Below are 23,462 nucleotides of genomic sequence, written 5' to 3'. Positions count from 1 at the left end.
ATTCTTCAAGAACATCCTGGATCGCTTTCTGTTCTTTGCTGGCTAGAGTAGGATCGCTTCAGGATGCAGACTTTTGGGTCCTTAACTACCAGAAATGGGATGCTGCAAAAGCACTCTGGACTCTAGCTTGGTTGTGCTCATTCGTTTATCCGTTCATTCAGGAAATATTTGCTGAGCACCTAGTATGTGCTACCCCTGGGTTGGGAAGATCCCCTGGAGGAGGGCATGGCAACTCACTCCAGTATTCTTGTCTGGGAAAATCCCGTGGACAGAGGAGCCTGGCAGGCTATAGTCCTTGGGGTTGCAAAGAGTCAGGCGTGACTGAAGCAACTTGGCATGCACACACACAGTGTATGCTACAGCTGGTCGTCAGAGCTGGGGATGGGAAACTTTAAAAAAGTGATGCTGGGAGAGTGAAGTGGGATGCCCTTAGTGACGAATGTATCAGTCATGATTCTGAGGGGAACCAGAAGACAACTTCCACAGGAGTCGTTTGAAGAAGGTCAACTCCAAAGGACCATTTGCAAGGGTGCCTGCAATGCCGGAGACCCCAGTTTGATTCCTGGGTCAGGAAGATCCGCTGGAGAAGAGATAGGCTACCCACTCCAGTACTCTTGGGCTTCCCTTGTGGCTCAGCTGGTAAATGATCCACCTACAATGCAGGAGACCTGGGTTTGACCCCTGGGGTGGGAAGATCCCCTGGAGAAGGGAAAGGTTACCCACTCCAGTATTCTGACCTGGAGAATTCCATGGAGTCCATGTAGTCCATGGGGTCGCAAAGAGTCAGACCTGACTGAGCGACTTTCACTTTCATGCAGAATTTAGGGAAACCCACAAAGAACAGTGTAGCATCTCACACTAGGAATAGCAGAACCTGCAGAGAGGCACCAGAAACCAGAGAGGATGCTATGTGGGGAGCAGCCTGACAAGGTCTGTGGTCTTCTGTTGAAGGGCACAGCTGTGCTTCAGGCTACTTATTTATTTGGCTGCACCGGGTCTTAGTTTTGACACGTAGGATCTTTAGTTGCAGCATGTGGGATCAACTTCCCCAGCCAGGGATCAAACCTGGGCCCGCTGCACTGGGAGCACGGAGTCTTATCCACTGGACCACCAGAGAAGTCCCGGCCTCAGGCTGTTTTACAGACTTTCATGGTTGCCACATTTCAGCACATAAAAATTCAGAATACTCAGTTAAATTTCAATGTCAGATAAGCCAAAAAAAAAAAAAAAGTGTAAGTATATCCCACGGAATATCTGGGTGCATAGTTATACTAACTTTTTCTTGTTGTTTATCTGAAATTCAAATTGAACTGAACAGTCTGTGTTTTACCTGACAATCTGAGCAGAGAAGGAGGCAAATGAATACCCAGATCTTATTTCTTCTGTCTTCTGATCACCTCTAGTACCACCTATGGGGTGAATCCACTAAAGCCACAGCACGATGTTTAGGGAAAGGGTGGGTGGTGAGTCAGGAGGGGCAAGAGGGGAGGACTGTCTTGCTTTTTACCCCTGCATGTCTCCCCCTGGGCTCTTGGCCAGGCCCTGAGTGTTCCTCTCAGCCTCCCTAATTAAAAATGTCAACTGTTAGACTGTACGTGATGGCAGCTTTACAAAGATGGTGAAGGTGTGATTTTTGAACCCCGATACTGCATTGGTTTCAGGGAAAAAAAAGAAAGAAAAGCAGTGTATCAGTATCATCCTTTTATTTTAACTGCTGTGTCATTGGTTGGTTTCATATTTTTTAAAAAAGGAAAACTGTCAGATCTTTTGGGAAAAGTGAAAATGAAAGTCGCTCAGTCTGACTCTTTGTGACCCCATGGACTATACAGTTCGTGGAATTCTCCAGGCCAGAATACTGGAGTGGGTAGCCTATCCCTTCTCCATGGGATCTTCCCAACCCAGGGATTGAACCCAGGTCTCCCACATCGCAGGCAGATTGATTGCCAGCCGAGTCACAAGGGAAGCCCCTTTCGGGAAGGAGGACATATTTGACATTCTTGGAGCAATTAGGCTCTCCTGTAAAGGTTAATGTGTGTTTGTGAAGTCAGTTTTAGCCCTCCAGCCCAACCTGGGTGTCATTCAGGAGGTGGCCAGAGATGCGGGGTACTTAACTGGGGATGTGGCCAGGGCGGTGGTACAGGTGGACGCAGGCTGTGAGCATCTCAACCCCGTCTGAAGGGAAACCCTGGTGGATCCAGGCCAGCCGGAAACGGGGGTGGAGGCAAAGCAAGTCGGTTGCCCCCAGAAGTCCGGGTTATTAGAGCAGGAAGGAGAGGGTGGCAGCTTCTGCCTCCTGGGATTTGGGGCCACCAGGGTCCAAACATGGATGGGGCGGTGCAGGCTCCCTTCAAGGAGCTGGCGCTGGAAGCCACACGGGTTTCTAGAAATGCTACTTTCTATGTGTGGAGTCCACTGTGTCTCTGGATAACTCACCCAGCCACCCTGGCCCAGAAAGGTCGGAGATGGGGAGCCGCCAGGATTCCAGGTGTCCCTCCGGGCAGCCTGGACAAGCTGCCATCTGGCCTGGGGCCAGGGCTCTTGATCTGGGATATACTGTACTTTGCTCTCCCAGCCAGTGATGCAGGGTAGAGATGCTAACTTTTGCTGTTACTGTCTTGGGGAGATGTCAAGGAGCACATCTGCTCTTGGATTCCTGGACCCCAGAGCTTTGAATTCAACTCTGGGCTCATGACTGTGAGATCAGCTGTTTAAAAACTATGAGAAATGACCATTTCTTTCCTTTGATGACATACAAATCAGGAATCGAAATCTTCATCTCTCTGCTACTTCACACAACCAGGGGAACTGTTCTTTGGCAACCACAGTGAAGATAGTCCCCAAAGAGAAGATAATTTGAGCCCCTTTAATATAAGCCAGGCTTTGAAAGTTCAAGAGGGAAGAAGATTAACCCATGCTGTGGGATCATTGAATTTAAAGGGCAATTATTTATAGACTGGGCTTCCCTGGTGGCTCAGATGGTAAAGAATCTGCCTGCAGGGCAGGAGATCTGGGTTCGATCCCTGGGTCAGGAAGATCCCCTGGAGGAGGAAATGACAACCCACTCCAGTATTCTTGCCTGGAGAATCCCATGGACAGAGGAGTCTGTTGGGCTATAGTCCACAGGGTTGCAGAGTTGGACACGACTGAGCACTATCACTTTCACTTTCATTTACAGACTTGGCATTTTCCAGCATTAATGTGACAGAGTATTTACTATTACCCTTCATAGGGTTTGCTACCTATGAGTGATAAGCCTAATTACTTGCAGATTACTAGATTTAATTCAATAAGACATGAAAAAATTATGTTTTTCTTGAAGACTACCCCTTTCTCTCAATAAGTGAACCGAGGGGTGGATGCTTCTTGTCAATCCTCTGGTTTTCTTTTGGGTTCTTGCCACAGTTGTGCTGTCCCAGCTGCCACGTTCCTTTTGCCTGTTGGGATCTGAAATTGAATCAACCAACAATCAGCTGAAATATATATTGATTCCATAGAGCCAGACAGTTGGGGGATGGGCAGGGGAAGGATGGGAAATGGACAGACAATGGACGAGATGGGCTCAGTCACAGTGTTTATGGGAACACTCCTTCCAGTAATTTGTGATTATGTGAAATGAAAGCTTGCTACTATTTTTGTGCTTGGCTTCTTCAATATTTCCAAAGCACCGTTTCCTCTCTCTACTCTCCCCCCATCCAGACCCTGAAGATAATTGAAAATTGAACTGCACTCTGGCATTCATTTAGAGAGCAGAGTCTCTCATGTCAGAGAGATGCTTTCGTGGCTTTGGTGCTGATGCGAGGGAAATCATTCTCCCTTTGGGCTCACCCAATCACAATCAGCTCAGACCCAAGCATCCTACACGCAGGACGCACTTCTCACAGCACACTGATTGCTAATTGTGTTCATTGCAGTGAGACGAGGCTTCTTGCATCCAACTTTTCTTAGGCTTCAGGGTTTCAGGGTTTCAAGGCAAACATTAACCTTTTGACAGCTTGAATTGATGTGTGCTCACCAACATTCCATTTCCCACCAGTCCATAAAGACCTTGTTTTTATAGTGAGCTTTAAAAATGGGCTGGGTCGTCAGAAACAGCTCATGAAGATGCCTACTGTAGGTGATAATACATTTCTTGGCCACGGAAAGTGCTCTAAATGTTCCTACCAGGTAGTCACACTTGATAATTGTTTCCTAGGGATTCTGAAAGGAATAGGGAAATGTTTAGCGTCCAATTTTCACTGGATCTGCCCTTGGAAGAGCTGACACCTCACTGCCTCCTCTGGAGAGCTTTGTCATGTCTGACTCTTTGCAACCCCACGGACTGTAGCCTGCCAGGCTTCTTTGTCCATAGGATTCTTCAGGCAAGAATACTGGAGTGAGTATGTCATTCCCTTCTCCAGGGGATCTTCCCCACCCAGGGATTGAAGCTGGGTCTCCTGCATTGCAGGCAAATTCTTTATCATCTGAGCCACAAGAGAAGCCCTTTTCCATCTTAGTTGATTGCTTTGAAGGTTCTTTACATTTTAGCCATTCCTCTTACTGCAGGGCCTCTGGACCTCCTTGCCTGTCTGGTCTGCCCAGAAAACCCCTTCTGAGTCTCAGCTTCTTCGTCAAGGGTTGGGGGAAAGGATGAACCCCCAAAAGTTTCTGGTCCTTGTCCTGTGGTTTGGCCATTTGCTGGAGGTTCACTCGTGGTGAATCATTTCACTCTTGGGGTTCCAGTATCCTCTTTGTGGGACAACCGTGTCTTCAGACTCTTTCTCTAATCTGGACACTCTCTGATCCTATCTTTCTCCCGGAACACTACAGAACACTCGATTTCTCTTGATTTTACTGTCTGTTCACATCAAGGGAATGCTGCCTGTGAGTTCAAAGGAGAAAAGGATGCCATTTCTTGGTGGAGGCAGTAGAGGGGAAAGTAGGTACAATGGACAGAATCAGAATCGGATTCTCACCAGCTGTGAACATGTGATAACAAATAAAGTAACTATTTCCAAAAAATGGGTGAAAACGGAAAAATTTGGCCTTTTATCTGGACAAACTGCATTTCCAAGTAGCTGACTGCCAAACATGGAGAGAGAGCTTATTTCCCTGGATATTTCTGTGGTGTGCATTCAGGCTGATGGTGAGGCTGCCTGGCCGGGGACCGGCCTCCATGCGAGGACAGGTGTAGATGAGTCTGTGCGTGACAGGTGGGGGGGCCTCCTAAGGCTGAAACGGGCACACCTGTGCACATAAAGAGGCTGCTGTCAGCTCCCCCCTTACCCCCTAAAACTAAATTGTTATTGTGCTGTTGCAGCCAGAAAGTATTCTGATTTTCTTTTGAAACTTTGTAACCCTTTCCCTTCTGGTGCCCTGCATATTTGGGATGATGGAACCTCAGGTTGTCAGCCGGTATCGTCTCTGGTGCCTTGGCAATTAAATATTGAGTTGCAGCTACTTCTGGAAAAATGTCTCATTCGCATTTTCGTTCTTCTTTTAAATATCTTTTTCTTTTGGCCACATTACATGGCATGTGGGATCTTACTTCCCCAACCAGGGATCAAACCTGTGCTCCCTGCAGTGGACGTCTTAACCACTAGACCAACAGGGAAGTCCCTCACTTGCATTTTCTATGCATCCAGGCCTTGACATCTTAACTGACAGTAAGGCATCATTTAATAAAAATTCCAATTCTTGCTGGGAAAGATTGAAGGTAAAAGGAGAAGGAAGTGGCAGAGGATGAGATGGTTAGATAGCATCACTGACTCAATGGACGTAAATCTGAGCAAACTTTAGGAGATAATAAAGGACAGGGGAGCCCGGTGTGCTGTAGTCCATGGGGTCGCAAAGAGTTAGGCATGACTTAGTGACTGAACAGCAACAAATTTTGAAATTATGAGCCAGATTCGTGTCAGGAAGGCTAGCGTAGGATCTCTGAAAACATTATGAGCAAGTTGCAGATAAAATGTTCAGTCTTTTCCTGTTCATACATCTCAGAGGTGAACAAAGCAAAGCACATCTTTCCAATTAGGTATCTGGGCTGGAAGCAGCCTGCTGGGTCTCCCTGGCCATTTGCAGCTGGCAAAATAAAAGTCCCTGCTGTGCCAGTCGTCAGTTCGGAAATGACTTTAGTGAAAGGTCAGATGCTGTGGCTCTGGGGAGGACTTCCGTTCTCTAACAGACTGACGTTAGACCCTTTCTCCCCGCTAACATCCTATCTAAATGGGTTTCCTTCATCAGGTTCTTGTCATCGGCCTCTATTTAATGCTCCCTTGAGCTGCTGCCCCCCAAAATGGATATTTTATCACTGCTTCCATGTGTGATCTTAGACAGTAATGCTTCTACCACCTCTGTTGATGATTAGAATGCTTCAAGGGATGATCGGTCAGTGCGAATCCTTTGAAATACGTTTTGTTAAAACTTTATTTCAAACTTGAACACTTTTCCATCATGCTGCCTGACACTGGAAATTATTTCCTTTTTGGAATTCTTTTTTTAGAAATTAATTAATTAATTTTTAGCTGTGCTGATCTTCCCTGCTATGCAGTATTTTCTCTAGCTGCAGAGAGAGGGGCTACTCTCTAGTTGTGGTGCAAGGGCTTCCCAGTGTCGTGGAGCACGGGCTCTAGACCTCGCGGGCTTCAGTAGCTGTGGCACATGGGCTCGGCAAAGTTGCCGCTCCCGGGCCCTAGAGCATAGGCTTGATAGCTGCAGTGCCCGGGCTCCGTCACTCTGAGGCATGTGGGATCTTCCCAGACCAGCGATGGAACCTATGTCTCCTGCACTGGCAGGCAGATGCTTTCTCACTGAGCCACCAGGGAAGCCCTAGTTTGGAATTCTTGAAATAAAAACATTCTGCTTCTGGATGGGGGGAGGGGCCAGGTGGTCTGTCTGTGGAAAGTGCTTTCCTGTCCCAGAGCTGCATAAAGGTCCTGGTTAAACACTCACAGTGGCTCGTAGGACCAAGCACAGCTCACGTCTGAATTCATCCCAGATGCTCTTCATCTTAACCAGGAGGAGAGGAGCCTGGAGCTTTAGCACTTTTCCACCTACTTGGGAAGCACTTCTTATTCTATTGCTTCTTGGGATTACTTGTCAGAACATCACTACTAAATAATGCTTAAAAGTAAAACCCAGGCTCTACTGTGAACTAGTCCTTGAGAATCTGAGATGCTCTATGTGGTTGAGTTACTTCACCCAGAAACCACATCACTTTATCCTTCCTTGGGTGTTCAATTTTGTTCTCTTTTTACAAATATGTGAATCCATCTTCCTGGTAGGGAGCATAACAAAGCCCAAAACTTAAAATGACATACCTCTAAAACCACTCTTTCCAACAAATCAGCAAGTCCTTGGCTGTGGGCTCTCAAGATAGTGTCACTTAAAAAAAACAAGTAGAAGGGATATAGTTTTGTCTAAAACCTACAGAAGGAAGAAAGGCAGGAAGAAAGGAAGGGAGACTGAGCCTGTGCAGTCAGGAGATAGAATGCATGGAGTTAAACCCTCGGGCCAGCAGTTCCTGGAGCTTAATGCATGTCTTTGATGACACATAAATAGACGTTTATGACCAGAAGCACACACCTCTGTGAAGAGAGCTGGTCCCTGTCATTAGGACACTCAGGAAGCACAAGACGCATGAGCAGATGGGGAAATCAAGGCTGATCGCACCTCAGGTTTGAGATGGTGAGCAGAAATGGGCATATGTCAGTCCGGCTGCAGCTGGACCCATCAGGATCCAGGCTCTAGTTTGGCTTCACAGATCCCCCTTTCAAAACTTTGCACCGAAATTCTGAATACACAGTGGATGCATCTGTCCAATACTCTTGTCTGTCTAAGAAAGCTTGTAATCCCTGGAAATCCACCTGGGAAAACATCTGTCCGCCTGGATTAGAGGTGCAGGGCTGAAGAGCCCAAGTGGGATATTTCCTGGGAGACAATACAGCCCCTTGCTCAGCTGCTGGCGGAGCGCCAGGAAGGATGAAGACACACCTGCCACGCTACTGGAGAGAGACATCTCTAATCAGCCAGTGCCTGGTGCAGAGGGCAAAGGGGAGGAGAGGAGAATCATGGTCCTAAAGCCTGGAAACAGCTTCGGTCCTTTCTGGCATCTGCGTGATGATTTTTCAACTGACGTTGCTGTTTGCTCTCCACATTTTTCATAAAGCTTGCCTAATTCCATGAGAGCCCTAAGGCTTGTCTTGGCCTTTCTCCTATTCAGTCTTCTTTCTCCTGCACAGAATGGAATGCATTCCATCTGCCTTAATGCCTTCCTTTCCCTTTTAAAGTCAAACTGTCTAGAATAATGGAGCAATGGAAGTTAGATACTCAATGGGCTCAAGTGAGGTTTTTAATATCGTTGTTTTTCAGTCGCTAAGACATGTCCGAATCTTGGTGGCCCCATGGACACACCAGGCGTCCCTATCCTACATCATCTCCCAGAGTTTGCTCCAACTCATGTCCTTTGAGTCAGTGATGCCTTCTAACCATATCACCCTCTGTTGCTCCCTTCTCATCTTGCCCTCAATCTTTCCCAGCATCAGGGTCTTTTCCAGTGAGCTGGCTTTTCACATCAGGTGGCCAAAGTATTGAAGCTTCAGCGTCAGCATCAATCCTTCCAATGTGTATTCAGAGTTGATTTCCTTTAGGATTGACTGGTTTGATTTCCTTGCTGTCCAGGGGACTCTCAAGAGTCTTCTCCAGCATTACAATTCCAAAGCATTAATTCTGTGGTGCTTAGCCTTCTTTATGGTCCAGCTCTCACATCAATACATGAATACTGGGAAAACCGTAGCTCTTACTATATGGACCTTTGTCAGCAAAGTGATGTCTCTGCTTTTAAATATTAGATGAACTAATACTTTGAGGCTACTTGAACATGTCCTGTGATTATGATTGTATTTGACTTTTCTATTTCAAACTGGGGAACTTTAGAGAATTCTCCATTGTGGTGAAATTTTCAGAGTTTAATCCTTTAAAACTAATATTTTGAAGTTTAAAAGCTGGGGGAAAAGAGCCTGAGGAAATTCCTCCCTTCTGAAACGGTAAAACGAGGTAACATAAAAGAAAGGAAAGCACTCAAATTTTTCCCAAACTCTGAAAAGAAGAAAAAAAAAATGAGCCTGGAATAGAATGGAAGGAGTGAGCTAAACCCTGATGGGAAAATGCATGCCTAGGAGCCGCACCTCACTCAGGTTCATTTCCTAAATTTTAGGGAGTGGAGGGAGGAAGCTGATGCCCCAGGAGGAGAAAAATAATAAATGAGTCAGGGACACCTGAGAATGATGGTTGGCAAAGGTTACTACATATGCAGGCAATATTTCTATAGAAATAAAACCTGAGGTTTTAGAAGTATTAAGTGCTATAAAGAAATGGCCATCCATATCAGAAATTGAACAGATGTGTATATCAAAAAAACAAGCATATAGTTAAGTGAAGCCAAACTATGCACAGGGATGTATATTTGAATTTTTATTATCAGCTTGAGACAAAATGTTTTCAAATGAACTATACACATTATTGTGTATGTGTAAGTAGATAAAGTTTATCTGTAAGAAGCTGAAACCCTTAAAATAGAAACAGCTTTAACTATACTGTCTATTCCTCACTCTTATAAAAGGAGTCTGAAGATAGGTAGCTGATAACAATCAAGATGATTTCAAGGTGCATTAAGCATCTGTATTACTGCTTTGTCATCCTTAGCATAAGACTTATGCTCCAGAATGGCTGCCTGAGCACCAGCCATTGCATCTGCATTCCAGCTAGTAGAAAGCAGATAGCAGTAAGTAAAAATGGCCAAGGGTTAGCTTCTTTCTTTTCTTCCTTTCTTTCTGTCTCTTTTTTTGGCCCTGCTACTTAGGATTTTAGTTCCCCCAGCAAGGGTCAAACCTGGGCCTAACAGTGAAAGTGCTGAGTCCTCACAACTGGACTGCTACAGAATTCCCAGGTTAGCTTTCTTTTAATGAGATTTCTTTCTCCCATATTGTACTGACCAGAACCTAGATCACCCAATTTCAAGGAGCATGGAAACCTTGTTTTGGGTAGTCATGTGCCCAACCCCAAGTCAGGGGTTTTATAACTAAGAAAAAGGGGGTAAATAGAGGTGAGAAATAGACCTGGCCACAACACATTTCTGCTGATGGAATTTCTTTAGCCGTTACTTATGTGGCTGGCTTGCATGGAGAGCAGGTCTAAGCTGTCAGATGACTCTTTGGTCCTCCATCTTCCCAGTCATTTCAAAGTCTTCAGAGTGTGAAGGAAGGCAAACGGTGGCTTTTCTGAGTGGTTCACTGTTAAGGAAGTTAGGTGTTAATTCCTGGGAAGGAATTTTCATTTTTTCCACGTGCTCTGAAGAGGAAAGGAACATTTGATGTGTTATCCTCATCTCCCAGAGGTTTCTTACTTACCTACTTTCATTCAAGTTGCTCTCCAGTGCTTACTAAAGAATCTTCTATGCAAATGAAACGGAAGTCTGCTATCTGATCCCTAGATGCACAGGATCATCTCTTTCATTACCTAACACTGCTCTCCTCCCATAGCCCCAGGTAAGCCAGGCATGCCTGCAGGAGATAGCAACATGGACCACAGACACCACTTTTGCAAGATTCAGCCGAAACGGGTTTATTATAAGTGATCCATGTATTACAGAATTTCTGGGAGGCAGGGAAACCAGTCCTAGCCGTTCATAGCCAAGGACAATGCACACGGAAACACGCAGCCACATGGCAAGTTCTTCCAGCAGAAGATCTTCCAAGAACTGTTGCTGTTGCTTGGTCCAGACACAAGACAGGGGGTGTCTGCTGGCTGCCCCGGGAAGCGGTGTCTGCTGGCTGCCCCGGGAAGCGGTGTCTGCTGGCTGCCCCGGGAAGCGGTGTCTGCTGGCTGCCTGGGGAAGCCCTACTAGGTGTTTCTGCTTCTGTGCCTGCAAAGGGGGCTCTTGCTGTATTTGGTTGCCTCCCTGGTGCTCACCTGTTTTCTCAGACCCTGCCACACTGCACCTGTTTGAGTGGTCGTACACCTGGACTTAGGGCTTCCCACTTGGCACATTGGTAAGAATCTGCCTGTCAATGCAGGAGACTCAGGTTCGATCCCTGGATCATGAAGATTCCCTGGAGTAGGAAATGGCAACCCACTCCAGTATTCTTGCCTGGAAAATTCCATGGACAGAGAAGCCTGGTGGGCTACAGTCTATGGGGTTGCAAAGAGTCAGACATGACTGCACACGCGTGCATGCACACCTGGACTTAGTGACTAAACAGCAGCAACAATAGCTGGGCAGCAGAATTCTACTCCCAGGGCACCTGCGGTGGAGGGAGGAGGTGGCAGGAGGGGTGCTGGGGGAGCCAGTCTGCAGGCCCCCATCTATTACCACCAGGGAATAACCCTGCATTTGCCTTTGCCTTTTATACATTATGAAGCAGCCAGGTACACTCTCTGGTAAATATCTTGCAAGAGAAACAAGCCTCCATTTATTATTATTCCCATTTCAAACACAGGAGAGGATGCGAATCCCAGAAAGGCAAATCTGACCACACAGAGTCAGTTGGGATTTGAATCTGAGGCTTCTTTAGTGAAGCTGTTTCTCATCTTAACTCATCGGCCTTTCTTTATTTTTATGCTAGGAAATGTAGGCATTCTGGCTAGTGTCACGGGCTGAATTATGTGTCCTCCTCAAATGCTTCTGTTGAAGCCTTAAGCCCTGGTGCTTCAGTATGTGACTATATTTAGAAATATGGCCTTTAAAGAGGTAATTAAGGTAAAATGAGGTTATTAGGGTGGGTCTTCATCCAAGATGTCTGCTGTCCTTATAAGAAGAAACCAGGACACAGATACACAGAGGGATGAGCGTGTGAAGACTTGGGGAGAAGACGGCCATCTGCATGCCAGGCAGAGAGCTCGGAGGACCCAAGCCTGTGGAGACCTTGACCTTGGACTTCCAGCCTCCAAGACTGGGAAGAAATAAATGTCTTCCATTTAAGCCGCACTGACTGTGGTAGTTTGTTACGGCAGCCCTAAGCAGACTAATGCAAATAGGAACTGAGTTTGCCTTTCCAATAGAAAAACTGTTTTCAACAATATTTATATCTTTTTGTTTTGTTTTGTTTTGTTTTTCTCTTCCTAGACCTAATGAGTTTGGGGAAATTTTTTATCTCACCAGTGCTTATTCTTTTCCATTGAGTCCCACAGATGTGCACTTATTTGATTACCTAAATGCCACAGCTCGGGAGTAATCTTATTTGAGCAAGGTGCATCCAGGTAGGGGTCAGAGAAATAAGATAATGAGATCGAGAGAAAGGAGGGGTGGGGGGAGCTTTGCATCCACCAAAGCCTGAGGTGAGCATTGGAGACTGGGATTCAAAATGCCTCTATTTTAGGACAAAAGAGAATTTCTTTCTCTTGCAAAAAGCTGTAAGGACCAGAAGGGTGCTGACTTGGTAACGGGAAAGTTAGGAGAAATGAGAACCGTGTTTTCATTTGATGTGAGAGGGAACATGGTGAATGCAGAAAGCCCCCCTTGCCGGCTGCCACTAATGCCTGACCTTGCTCATTAATCTCTGCCGCTTAGCAGAGACCTGGAAAATTGCAATTCTCCGTGCCAGCAGCCCTTGTTCAATAAATCCCGAGCCAGCAGGCAGAAGCAAGAAATGGCCCGAAGCTCGGAGCTGGCTTGCCGCATTCCACGCTGCCACCCAGCAAGGGAGACTCTGTTTTAACTCGGGAACAACTGGCTGAGGAAGCTGGGGCCTCTTTGTGTTCATTTCCAGCTTTTAAAAGAACGTGTTGTCTTTGTTTTTATTAGCGTCTCATGGGATGCTCTGTGCCAGCATTGTGATGAACTAGGTATACGAATTTATTTTTATTACGATTTTTTTTCCTCAGGAGGAGCTGACCTTTTCTCTAACACTAGCTGCCTTGTTCTCTGGGTGTATTTTGATCCAAATTTGAGGCTTAAGGGATAAAAATCCCAATTCTTGCTTTTCTTATTTGTGGCTCTGTTTTCCCTGCCTGGAGGGCTGGGTTTGGGTCCTGGTGAAGGAAGGCACCCTAGCTGTTCTGCGTCGGTCTGGAGCCCTGGTGCTGGAGAGGGTCAGTGGCCATTTCAGAGGCCTCTGGAGCCCAAGTACAGTCTCTGGGTATCAAGGGCAGCCCAACTGACAGATGTTAATTCTTTCCCAGTTAACATTATACTTTGAAAGAAGGTAGGACATTCTAAGAAACTTGGCATTAAAATACCCCATTTGCAAGGCATACTTATGTTAAATGACTGTTATTTCTTGATGGCGTACTAAAATTTAGGTTCTTTTATAGTACGCTCTGTGCTTTGCCTCCTAATCAAGGCAAACTCCCACTCAGGACAATTATATCCCAATTTACTGCTTATGTGCAAATTTCTGATCTAGGGGATTAGGCCTTAGGAGGTAATTTGTTTCTACAAAATAAATCCTAAAATATGAAGGGTTATAAATGTGTAAGCGAAAGACTTTACATCTGTGTGTGTGTGTATGTGTGTGTGTATACACAAGCCCCTGTGCTCATGAATTAGTGCCAGTATCTCTAGGCAATGACTTTGAATCATCACAAACTCAGAAACAAATATAAGAGCCCTTCTGATCAAGCGTGGGGGTTCATATATTTTGGAATGAGGCTGAATTTCAAACTTTTAAAATCACACCCGGAGCTGTTGCAGGATCCCTGAATAGCTCTGTTTTGCCCTGGATGACTGCGTGTCTTTTAATTTTGGAAGAACTCATGCTAAGTGAGTGAAGTCTGCCACTTGGATGGGGACTGGGTGGATGAAGAATACTTTTTCAACCAGTGAAGAATAATTTTTCAAAAAGTGTTGTATTTGCCATCCCTCTTGTCTGGGCCAGTGAGTGTGAGGCTAGCTTTGGGGATGGCCTCCCCATCCCCTTCCTAGAGGCCTTTGCTGTTGTTGAGTTATTTCAGTTGTGTCTGACTCTTTGTCACCCCATGTACGGTAGTGCACCAGGCTCCTCTGTACATGGGATTTCCCAGGCAAGAACACTGGAGTGGGTTGCTCTTACTCCAGGGGATCTTCCCGACCCAGGGATCGAACCTGAGTCTCCTGTGTCTCCTGCATTGGCAGGCGGGTTCTTTCCCTCTGAGCCACCTGGGAGGCCCTACCCAGAGGCCCACTAGGCACATTAAAGCAACCACATTCCCTCTCCCACTCAGCACCCTGTTTTATTTGAGGAATTTCTGAAATTCTATTGCTTATCTATACATTTACTTTTTTATTTTCTGTTTCCCCAGAAGAGCAGGGTTTTTTCTTCTGTTCTCTCCCAGCCCCTAGAACAGGGACAGGCCCACAGGAGGCCTTCTGGGCCATTTATCAAATGACTGAATTTGGCATATGAATTCTCCTGGAGTGCCTGGTAAACAGACAGATTTTTTGAACTGGTAGACCGAACCATGTGTTTAGACTTGGACTGTTTGAGACTTCTTTTCCCTCCCTGGGCAACAGTAACTGGTCCATACAGCCGGCTGTCATCTAGGGCTCTGTCTAAGGAATTCAAGGTAACAAGACACCGGGGAATAAAAAGAAGATTTGGAGCAAGACCTGGATTCTGAATCAGCCCATGGCCAGCTCTCACCGGGTGCTCTCCAGTGAGGCAGGTGATGGTCTCTGAGCCTTTGTAAAGTGAGGACCATGGACGTTTCCTGCAGCTCTCCTAACTGGCCAAAGAAGCCAGACAAGGCATACAACATGAAGCTACTTTAAAACCTAGCACTGGATGGGAGAGGGGTTTGGGGGATAAAGGACACGTGTACGTATGGCTGAGTCCCTTTGTTGTTTACCTGAAGCTGTCTCAACATTTGTTTGTTAACTGGTTATACCCCAATGCAAAAGAAATAGTTTCATTAAAATATTAAGTGGTTATTAACAGGTACGTGCTGAGTTGCTTCAGTCATGTCCAACTCTGTTTGATCCATGCATTGTAGACCACCAGGCTCCTCTGTCCATGGGATTCTCCAGGCAAGAATACTGGAGTGGGTTGCCACGCCCTCCTCCAGGGGATCTTCCGGACCCAGAGATCAAATTCACATCTCTTATGTCTCTTGCATTGGCAGGCGGATTCTTTAGCCCTAGCACCGCCTGGGAAGCCCGTTGATAGGTAACAGAAGAAATAATAAAACCTAGAAAGCCCCAAAGTTACATCAGGTGCTGTTATGTGTTGAATTGTGTCTGACCCCAAATTCAGATGCTGAAGCCCTGTACTCCCAGCCCCCCACCACATCATCCCTCAGAATGTGACTCTATTTGGATATAGGCCCTTTATAGAGGTGATTCAGCTAAAATGGCTTAGCAGGTAAAGAATCCACTTGCAACACAGGAGACACAGGAATCTCAGGTTCAATCCCTGGGTTGGGAAGATCCCCTGGAAGAGGAAATGACAACCCACTCCGGTATTCTTGCCTGGGGAATCCCAGGGACTGAGGAGCCTGGCTGGCTATAGTCCATGGAGTCGCAAAGTCAGACACGACTGAGCGACTAACACACTACTACAGGTTAATACGGCTGCTCACCAAGAAACTTTGATGGGCTGGAGGGCTGATCTGTGTTTTATCAGGATGAATTCACACAAAGGGAATTTTTGTCTCTCAAACCGTTTTCCTATTCACTGGATTTTCATGACCATATCAGAGGCTTGTAGAATCTATTTGGGATTGTCTTCACCTGGTAGCAGTTCCTTCCTTTTATGTTTATGATTCTCAATTTTCCATTTGCCATCAAATGATCTATAAAAGAAAATCCACTTACGTCTATGAGGGAGAATCCATGTAATGCTTGGTGAAGACTGGTTCTTATTACAACAGCATCTTCTAGAAGGGCTCCCTCAACAATTCTCTGATGGTGTAATAAAATGCAGACAGCAGGGCCATTCCCTGTCTCAGTTTCTGCAAGGAGAAGGCTGTATTTCAGGGAAAGAGTATGAGAAATACCTTGTTATTTGTTTCAGTCGCTAAGTCGTGTCCTACTCTTTGCAACCCCATGGTCTGTAGCTTGCCAGGCTCTTCTGTCCATGGCATTTTCCAGGCAAAAATACTGGAGTGGGTTGCCATTTCCTCCTCTAGGAGATCTTCCTGACCCAAGGATAAAACCCATGTCTCCTGCATTGGCAGGCAGATTCTTTACTACTCAGCCACCAGGGAAGGTCTAGAGCCATGCAAAGTGTAAGTCTGACTAGAAGGAGGTTCCTTCCTGGTGGGGAGGTCACGGAAGAAGCCTGAGCTGCAGGGAGCATTGGTTCTTCATCAGGCTGGGCCATCAACAGCGCTCTGTGCTGTGCCTCAGTTGTTTGATGATGTTTCTGCCTGGGGAAAAGAGTATAATTGTTTGGGATGGTTTTACAGCTGTACCTTTCATTCTGAGAGGGAAGATGGATGGGAGCACAGACAGACGGGTGACACAGATAGGTAGATACTGTAGTTGAGACTGCCGCTGCCTTGCCTGGTAGACTGTGAGCCTCACCTCCTCAGAATTGCTCGTGTCTCTGAGACCCGGTGCTCCAGGTAACGGACTTTACCGCGTTTGGGTGAAGTCTGAAGGGCTCATGGGGAGTCCTGCTCACACCTCTTGAGCTCCAAGATCAGGAAGGTGGTTTTTCTCTCCTGCTCCAGAGGAGCTGGCAATCAATATCTTTTTCTATCAAACCAGCGGATTGGAATGAGTCATCTGTTAACCATTCTCCTATTCAGCTTTAGAACTCCTTCCTGGAGGGCACACAGAAATGCTAAAATTCTAGGACCCCGGAGAGAAACAAATGATAAGAACTGCACAGTCCCGGGCAGTTTACACGGTGCTTTGGTGACATGCTGCCCTCTCAGCCTCAAAAGCTACTGTCAGGAGCCGGGTGGGATGGGTGCTGTCCACTCCAGGCAGCGGGACTCTAAATAAAAATGCCAGGTGCAGCCCACCCAGTGCAGATGTGAGCGGCCGATGGTCTTCATGGAGCGGCAGTGCGCGGAGGACACGGGAGGAGGGGTGGCTGGAGGGAGGTCTGGAAATGAGGGTGGCGTCGGTCCCCTGCGTGGCTTGCCTGAATCTACGGTCCCTTCGGGTGGAGCAGTGTGCAGAGCCTGATGCCCCCAGGGCCTCCCAGCTGTGGGGACTGCTGACCCTTCTCTTGTACTGTTCCGGGTGTGTATTCACAGGACCCAGAAGTCATCTTTAGGTGGAGGACTCTGTGCCTTGCCCTGCTGGGTGAGGACCATCCCAACGCAAGCCAGCAAAGGCCACCTGCCACCCCAAAGACTGGGTGGGGCCTGATGCCCTGGGGCTCCCGCCTGGCGGTGTTTGGTGGTCACGTGGCTGGCCCTGCTGGAAAGCAGCCCCTCCCTCTTTGCATCGGGGCCCAAACATCCCTGAGTCTCACCACTGAGCAGATGGCCAGGCGGAGAACCACATGACTGCCCACATCCTCTGCTGACTTAGCAAGTCCTTCCCCACCCCAATGGGTCTCAGTTTAATTTACACCATGGCCTTGAATTTGCTCGTGACTAGCTGGAGCAGGCTTTGAGTTTTTATTTTTATTTTTTCTGGCCACACCACACGGCTTGCAGGATATCGGTGCCCAGACCAGGGATGGAACCCAGGCCATGGCAGTGAAGGCTGGGAATTCTAACCACTAGGCCACACTGAATTCCCAGGGCAGGCTCTTTAAAAAACAGTTTTACCTCTCCATTTTTGAGATGTGCAAACTGAGGCTCAGAGAAGCTAGGAACCTTCCTGAGGGTCCCAGAGCAGGCAGAGACACCCCTAATCCACCCTTATCTGGACCTACACCCCTGCTTCTGCTGCAGCCTTATCAGAGGTGGGAGGGTCTGGGGGCTGGGAGACGGTCAGCCCAGCCCCACGGCAGGCTGGAGGCGCTGTCTGCCTGCCTGAGACCTCCTTTCACTATTCCTCTGGACTGGTGCTAGGAATAGGCACTGTTCCGGCACATTTTCCATTCAGGAGAGAAACCTTGCCTCTTTTTCACCATGCTGCTGGGGTCAGTGCCCCATAGAGGCTTTGTCGTGCCCTGCTGCCCAGACCCCTCCTTAAGAGCACTGGGGTGGAAGAGGGGGCTGGGAACTCCCTGAAAGGCCTGCACTGGACAGCAGCCTAGCTTATCAGTCAATGGACTCATTTGCAATCAACCATTGGTTACTTGTGGAATGCCTGCTATGTGCTGGGCCCCGTGTGAGCCGCACAAGAAGGCTGAAGCCCCCGACCTTAGGGAGCTCAGATGGGTTGATGGACCACCAAACAGGAAGTAGAGCAGGGAGTAGAATAAGACAGAGGTAGCTCCATGAAGAGTAGTGATGCGGGGGGAGTGGGTAGGGTGTGCCCCGGAGGGAACCCACTCCTTGCAGGGCCCTTCCTGTCCCCCTCAGGCAAGGCCAAGTTCCTACCTTTGGGTTTCAGCTGATGCTGCTGGTCAGCATCTCTCGTCTGCCCTGGAGTGATGGCAAAGGGAGGTTTCATATAGCCCTCCTGCACCCTTCCACTGTCACCATCACCCAGGTCAAGGGAGGGAGCCTTGGCATCAATGAGGGGATGTCCACTGGGCGCCGGCTGTGGTCCCTCAGTTGCCCCTTCTCCATCATTCCCTCACTCCTGCTGAGTGTGGGGTGCTTAGAGCTCCTTTATCTTCTAGCTCCCAGGATGACATGGACCCATTGCCAGGCCCTCAGATCATTTGCATTGAACCCTGTGTCCCCAGTTCTAATTGTTTCTTTTCCTCCACAATCTGGGTCCTGGATGCTCTGCACATCCCTGGGCAGCTCAGCAGAAGCACTAACCATGGCAGACCTCCAAGAAATGCTGGACTCTACAAAGTAAAGACTCCTGAAACATCAGTGGTTTTCTTTTTTAAACACTGAAATATTTTTCAAAGGAGGGAGGAATCTATAAATCACTTTGGCTGAAGATATTAGTCGAAGATATAATTGTGAAATCCATTTTTATGACCCGTCTTTACTGTCTCATTACATATTCCCTAAATATACATAATTTTCCACATCTTCATTCATCATGTGTCAAAAAATAATATTGCTGTTTTCTTCCGTCATTGTAAGAGGGAAAAGACGAAACAGGCCGCTCAAAAGCTTCAGGCTGCAGCAGCATTTTAACTCTGAAAGAGAAAATCTCCCATCTTCTTTTGAGTCAGATCTCATTCTCCCCCTTTGCAATCAGGGTACAGTAGATAGAAGGGTTCCTCTGGGAGGAGAAGCACCTGGGACTCCAGACCTTCCGGTGATGATTCTTGGTGCACAAGATACTGCTTCTGCTCCATGCCGAGGACAGATGAGCTGAGCCATCATGCGCTGGTTTGATATATGCTTGCGCTCCAGTCACAGGCTCTTGTGATAATCATTTTTTTGTTTAGTTGCTAAGTTGTGTTCAACTCTTTTGCGACCCAGTGGACTGTAGCCCGCCAGGCTCCTCTGTCCATAGGATTTCCCAGAGAATACCAGAGAGGATAGCCAGTCCCTGCTCCAGAGGATCTTCCCAACCTAGGGATGGAATCCACATCTCCTACATTGGTAGGCAGCTTCTTCCCACTGAGCCACCTGGGAAGCCTGTGATAACCTCAGCGAAATGTTTTTAAAGGATGAATTTGAGCCTCAGGAACCTCCTATCCTTCCTGATGTTTCTGCTCCTTAGAGAATCTCTGAAGAAAGGGACTTGGAGTGGGGATTAAAATGTGGATGACTACCCAACACAGTAAGAGACAATCCCACGATTCTCTGTATCATCTGGGGTCTCATGGGTTAAAAAATATCACTCACAAATAATCCATGGACATCAAGATACTCAAAATCTCAGTGGTCAATCTGAGATAGAGGGAAACAATTTTACTGATTTCGGTCATGGGCCAATCAGTCCAGTAAGGCTTATAAAGCCAGCGTCTTCTCCTCCCAGATGGAGGTGTGATTGGAGGGCTCCAGGCGCAACCTGCTTGGTCTCTGAGAAAACTGAGGGGAGAGTGCTTAAGGATCTGCAAAGGAAAAGTTATTCAACCAGACACGTCTCTCTCTCTCTCATCTATCTACCTATTCTATCTATCTATCTAATCTATGGGCTTCCTAGGTGGCTCAGTGGTAAAGAATCTTCCTGCCAATGCAGGAGATGAAGGTTTGATTCCTGGTTCAGGAAGATCCCCTGGAGGAGGAAATGGCAACCCACTCCAGTATTCTTGCCTGGAGAATTCCATGGATAGAAGAGCCTGGCGGGCTACAGTCCATGGGGTCACAAAGAGTTGGACATGACTGAGTGACTGAACACACACACGTCTATTTAACCTATCATAGCTATTTATCCACCTATCTAAACTATCATCTAACATTATCTATCTGTCTATCTAATGGAGAGAGAAAACAGATCAGAGTAAGCAGGAGAGAAGGGACCTGTGTCACTTGCATGTGACCCCAGCATCCCTGACTCTCTGTGCTGGGGATACTGACTGAATACTGTCATCCGAGGGCACAAAGTAAGACAGACGGAGAAGGGCTGGACCACGCTCAGGTTAAGTGATGACCTCAGGATGCTGGTGATAAGGTCAAGGAGTGAAGCCCTGGCTGTGCTCCCTGGGTGGGCTTCCTGTCCTGCCTCCTATGCTCCCCGTGCTCCACCCCCAAGCTGGGTGTGCTCCACACGCTGTCCTGACCTCTGCTCCAGGTGCAAGCCCAGGATGGCGGGGATATTCTCAGCCCAGGTGCCAAGTGGGGGGGTTCTGCCTCTGGTTCTTTCAGGAGTTAACCCCAGGGCCTTATTTGTTACTTCATCTTAAGCCAAGTAGCTGGATCTCAACCCTAGCTGCATCTGGAAATCACCTGAGAGCATTTTTTAGAAAGTAGGGCTGTCTGACCCTATGCCCAGGGACGCTGATTACTCTAACTTGGTCTTGTTTGAAGGAGTGCTTCCGCTGTGGCCGTGAAGAGGCACCCCGAGTCTGGGGTGGGTCCTCATGTCTCTGTTACAAAATAGTGCCTTTGATGATTCTGATCATCAGCTGTCACTAAACTGAAGGAATATTAACGATTCTTCCCTTCTGTGACTAGAGGGTTTGTTTATTTATTTTTCTTATCTTTGGCTAAAAGTGTACACAGCACAAAGGCAGCCTCAACACAGGTAATCACTTCACCATGGCTCCTATCCTATTTTCAAGGATCTTAACTGTGAATGAGTTCAGCCCCCTGCCACAGCAAACAAATGCGAAGCCTACGTCATTGAAACAAATTGTTAAGATGTGCAAGTCCAGCTTGATTGTGAAGGTCGGATGGTATCATCCACCTGTGACAGTGGTAGAAACAGAAGGCCTCATTCAATCAGTAAATCTCACGTGTGTGTGCGTGGAAGCTCAGTGCCTCTGTTGGTTGGAGCTGTCCTGAGCAAGAGTTACCACTCGGTCTATTATCTGCAGGACTGTTTAAATTGTATCTCGGGAGGTTCAAGAAGGCGGGGAACATATGTACACCTATGGCTAATTCATGTTGATATATGACAGGAATCAAACCAATATTGTAAAGCAATCAGTAATCAATTAAAAATAAATATAACCAAAGATAAAAAAAAATACGAATCAGTAAAAACATAAAAAAGAAAAAAATTGTATGTACATGAGAAAGAGGAAAATAATAGCACTGTTAGAGTTTTAAATTTTTTTAATTGAAGTACAGTTCTGCACTTGTTTCAGTGTATAGGAAAGTACAAACACATACACATATACGTATATTCTTTTTCAGATTCTTTTCCATCATAGGTTATTGCAAGATGTTGAGTAGAGTTTCCTGTGCTATATAGTAGGTCCTTGGCATTTATTTTACATATGGTGGTTTAGTCACTAAGTTGTGTTTGACTCTTGAGACCTCGTGGACTGTAGCCCGCCAGGCTTCCCTGTTCATGGGATTTTCCAGGCAAGAATACTGGACTGGTTTGCCATTTCCTTCTCCAGGGGGGGTCTTCCAGGCCCAGGGATCAAACTTGGGTCTCCTGTATTGCTGGTGAAGTCTTTACCAATTGAGCTACCAGGGAAACCCTATCTTATATATAGCAGTCTATGTACGTTAATCCCAATATTAAATGGGGCCCCAAGGAACAGAGACTGGTACAGAAAGTGTCCATGATGCCGACTGTGTTTCTGACTTTCCTCGTCCCTCCCTGGCAGGGGTAGCGACTCGGCAGTCAGAAGACGGTTGCTTCTGAGCTCTGAGGGAGCCCAGGACACGCTCTGCTGGCCGGTACCTTGCAAATAAGGTCTCGTGCTGGGGGAGGTGCCACGTGGCGCTCGGAGCCTGGCTTGATCCAGAGCCGCTGTCTTCCTGCTCGCTGCTCAGTGATCGCCTTCTGTTTGTGCTTTTCTTGCTCCAGATGGGCAGAAGAAGGTTCAAGAGGAATTCGACATCGACATGGATGCGCCAGAGACAGAACGCGCGGCGGTGGCCATCCAGTCTCAGTTCAGAAAATTCCAGAAGAAAAAGGCCGGGTCCCAGTCCTAGCGGGAGAGTCCCTTCCTAGTCTGCCAGGAGACACCAGCTTCAGCCATCATCCATCAAGAAATTGAAAAGGAACAGCGCCCTCAAGAGAAGTCCTCATCACATGATACCCATGTGCACCGCAGTCCCGCAATGCATGCACAGAGACCCGTGATATTTATACCCTTGTAGGAAGGTGTAGACAATGCAGTTGTGAGCAGCTTAATCTCTGTTTATCTTCAGGATCATTCCTCCTGCAACTAATTATTTTCCTTGATGTTGTAATAAAATGGAGTTAAGATGTGTGATTTAAGTGTCTGCCTCTGTCTCCCCTTTTACATTAACTTGGAAAGTTACTGCTGTTAGAAGGGGCTACAGGCTAGATGCCTATTTTCCTCTCCCTCCAAGAGTCAGAGCTGAAACGCGGTGCCTTCTGTGAGCAGTTTTCCTGCTGAGAATGGGAGATGTGTGCTCAGCTGTGCCTGTCTAGTTCAGAGATGGGCAATGAATTTTCTTCTTACTGTGGGGTTAGAGCCCTGGATCCTGGTGAGTCAAAGAATCAGAGGGCTCCCTGGGGAACTGTGACTCATGCAGAAGAACTTGAAGTGGGAGGGCAATACATCTATTTGGGCGTGTCACCCAGGTTTAGGCAGCAGGCACATTTCAGTTCCCTGGGGGGGATGTCCCCACTACTGACAGCCATTCCACCACTCACCTGCCTCTCCCCACTCATGTGGGGCTCCATGGCCAGGTGATCCCCCGCCCCCCAACTCCTTACACTCCTCAGATAGTAATTTGCCACCTGTTAAGACTATTTAGCACATCCTGCAAATGGGAGAAGCTGTGGGTTCTCTCATGCCCCATCTCTTCCCCTGCAAACCTTGCAGATGAATTGCTTCCCACACCCAAAGGGTAGGCAGGAAGGAGAGGGCTGTCACATGCAGAGGACAATCCTCCGAGTTGAGAGACAGGTGTATATTTGCCTTGGGGCCCCGGGAGGC

General features: G+C 47.3%; 1 protein-coding gene across 1 annotated transcript in view; it reads left to right on the top strand.

Moving 5' to 3' along the window:
- Window positions 1–22,769, top strand: part of PCP4 (Purkinje cell protein 4) — a 65,370-nt gene extending 42,601 nt beyond the window's left edge. The window contains exon 3 of the mRNA XM_043875372.1: window positions 22,358–22,769. Coding sequence (XP_043731307.1) covers window positions 22,358–22,485 — 128 coding nt within the window. The 3' untranslated portion in view covers window positions 22,486–22,769. The remainder of the gene's footprint in view (window positions 1–22,357) is intronic.
- The last annotated feature ends 693 nt before the right edge of the window (window positions 22,770–23,462 follow it).

This window comes from Cervus elaphus, chromosome 19, assembly GCF_910594005.1.
Source record: "Cervus elaphus chromosome 19, mCerEla1.1, whole genome shotgun sequence".
Classification (NCBI taxonomy): domain Eukaryota; kingdom Metazoa; phylum Chordata; class Mammalia; order Artiodactyla; family Cervidae; genus Cervus; species Cervus elaphus.
The sequence above is the reverse complement of the archived record's forward strand: the minus strand, read 5'-3'. Positions and strand labels throughout refer to the sequence as shown.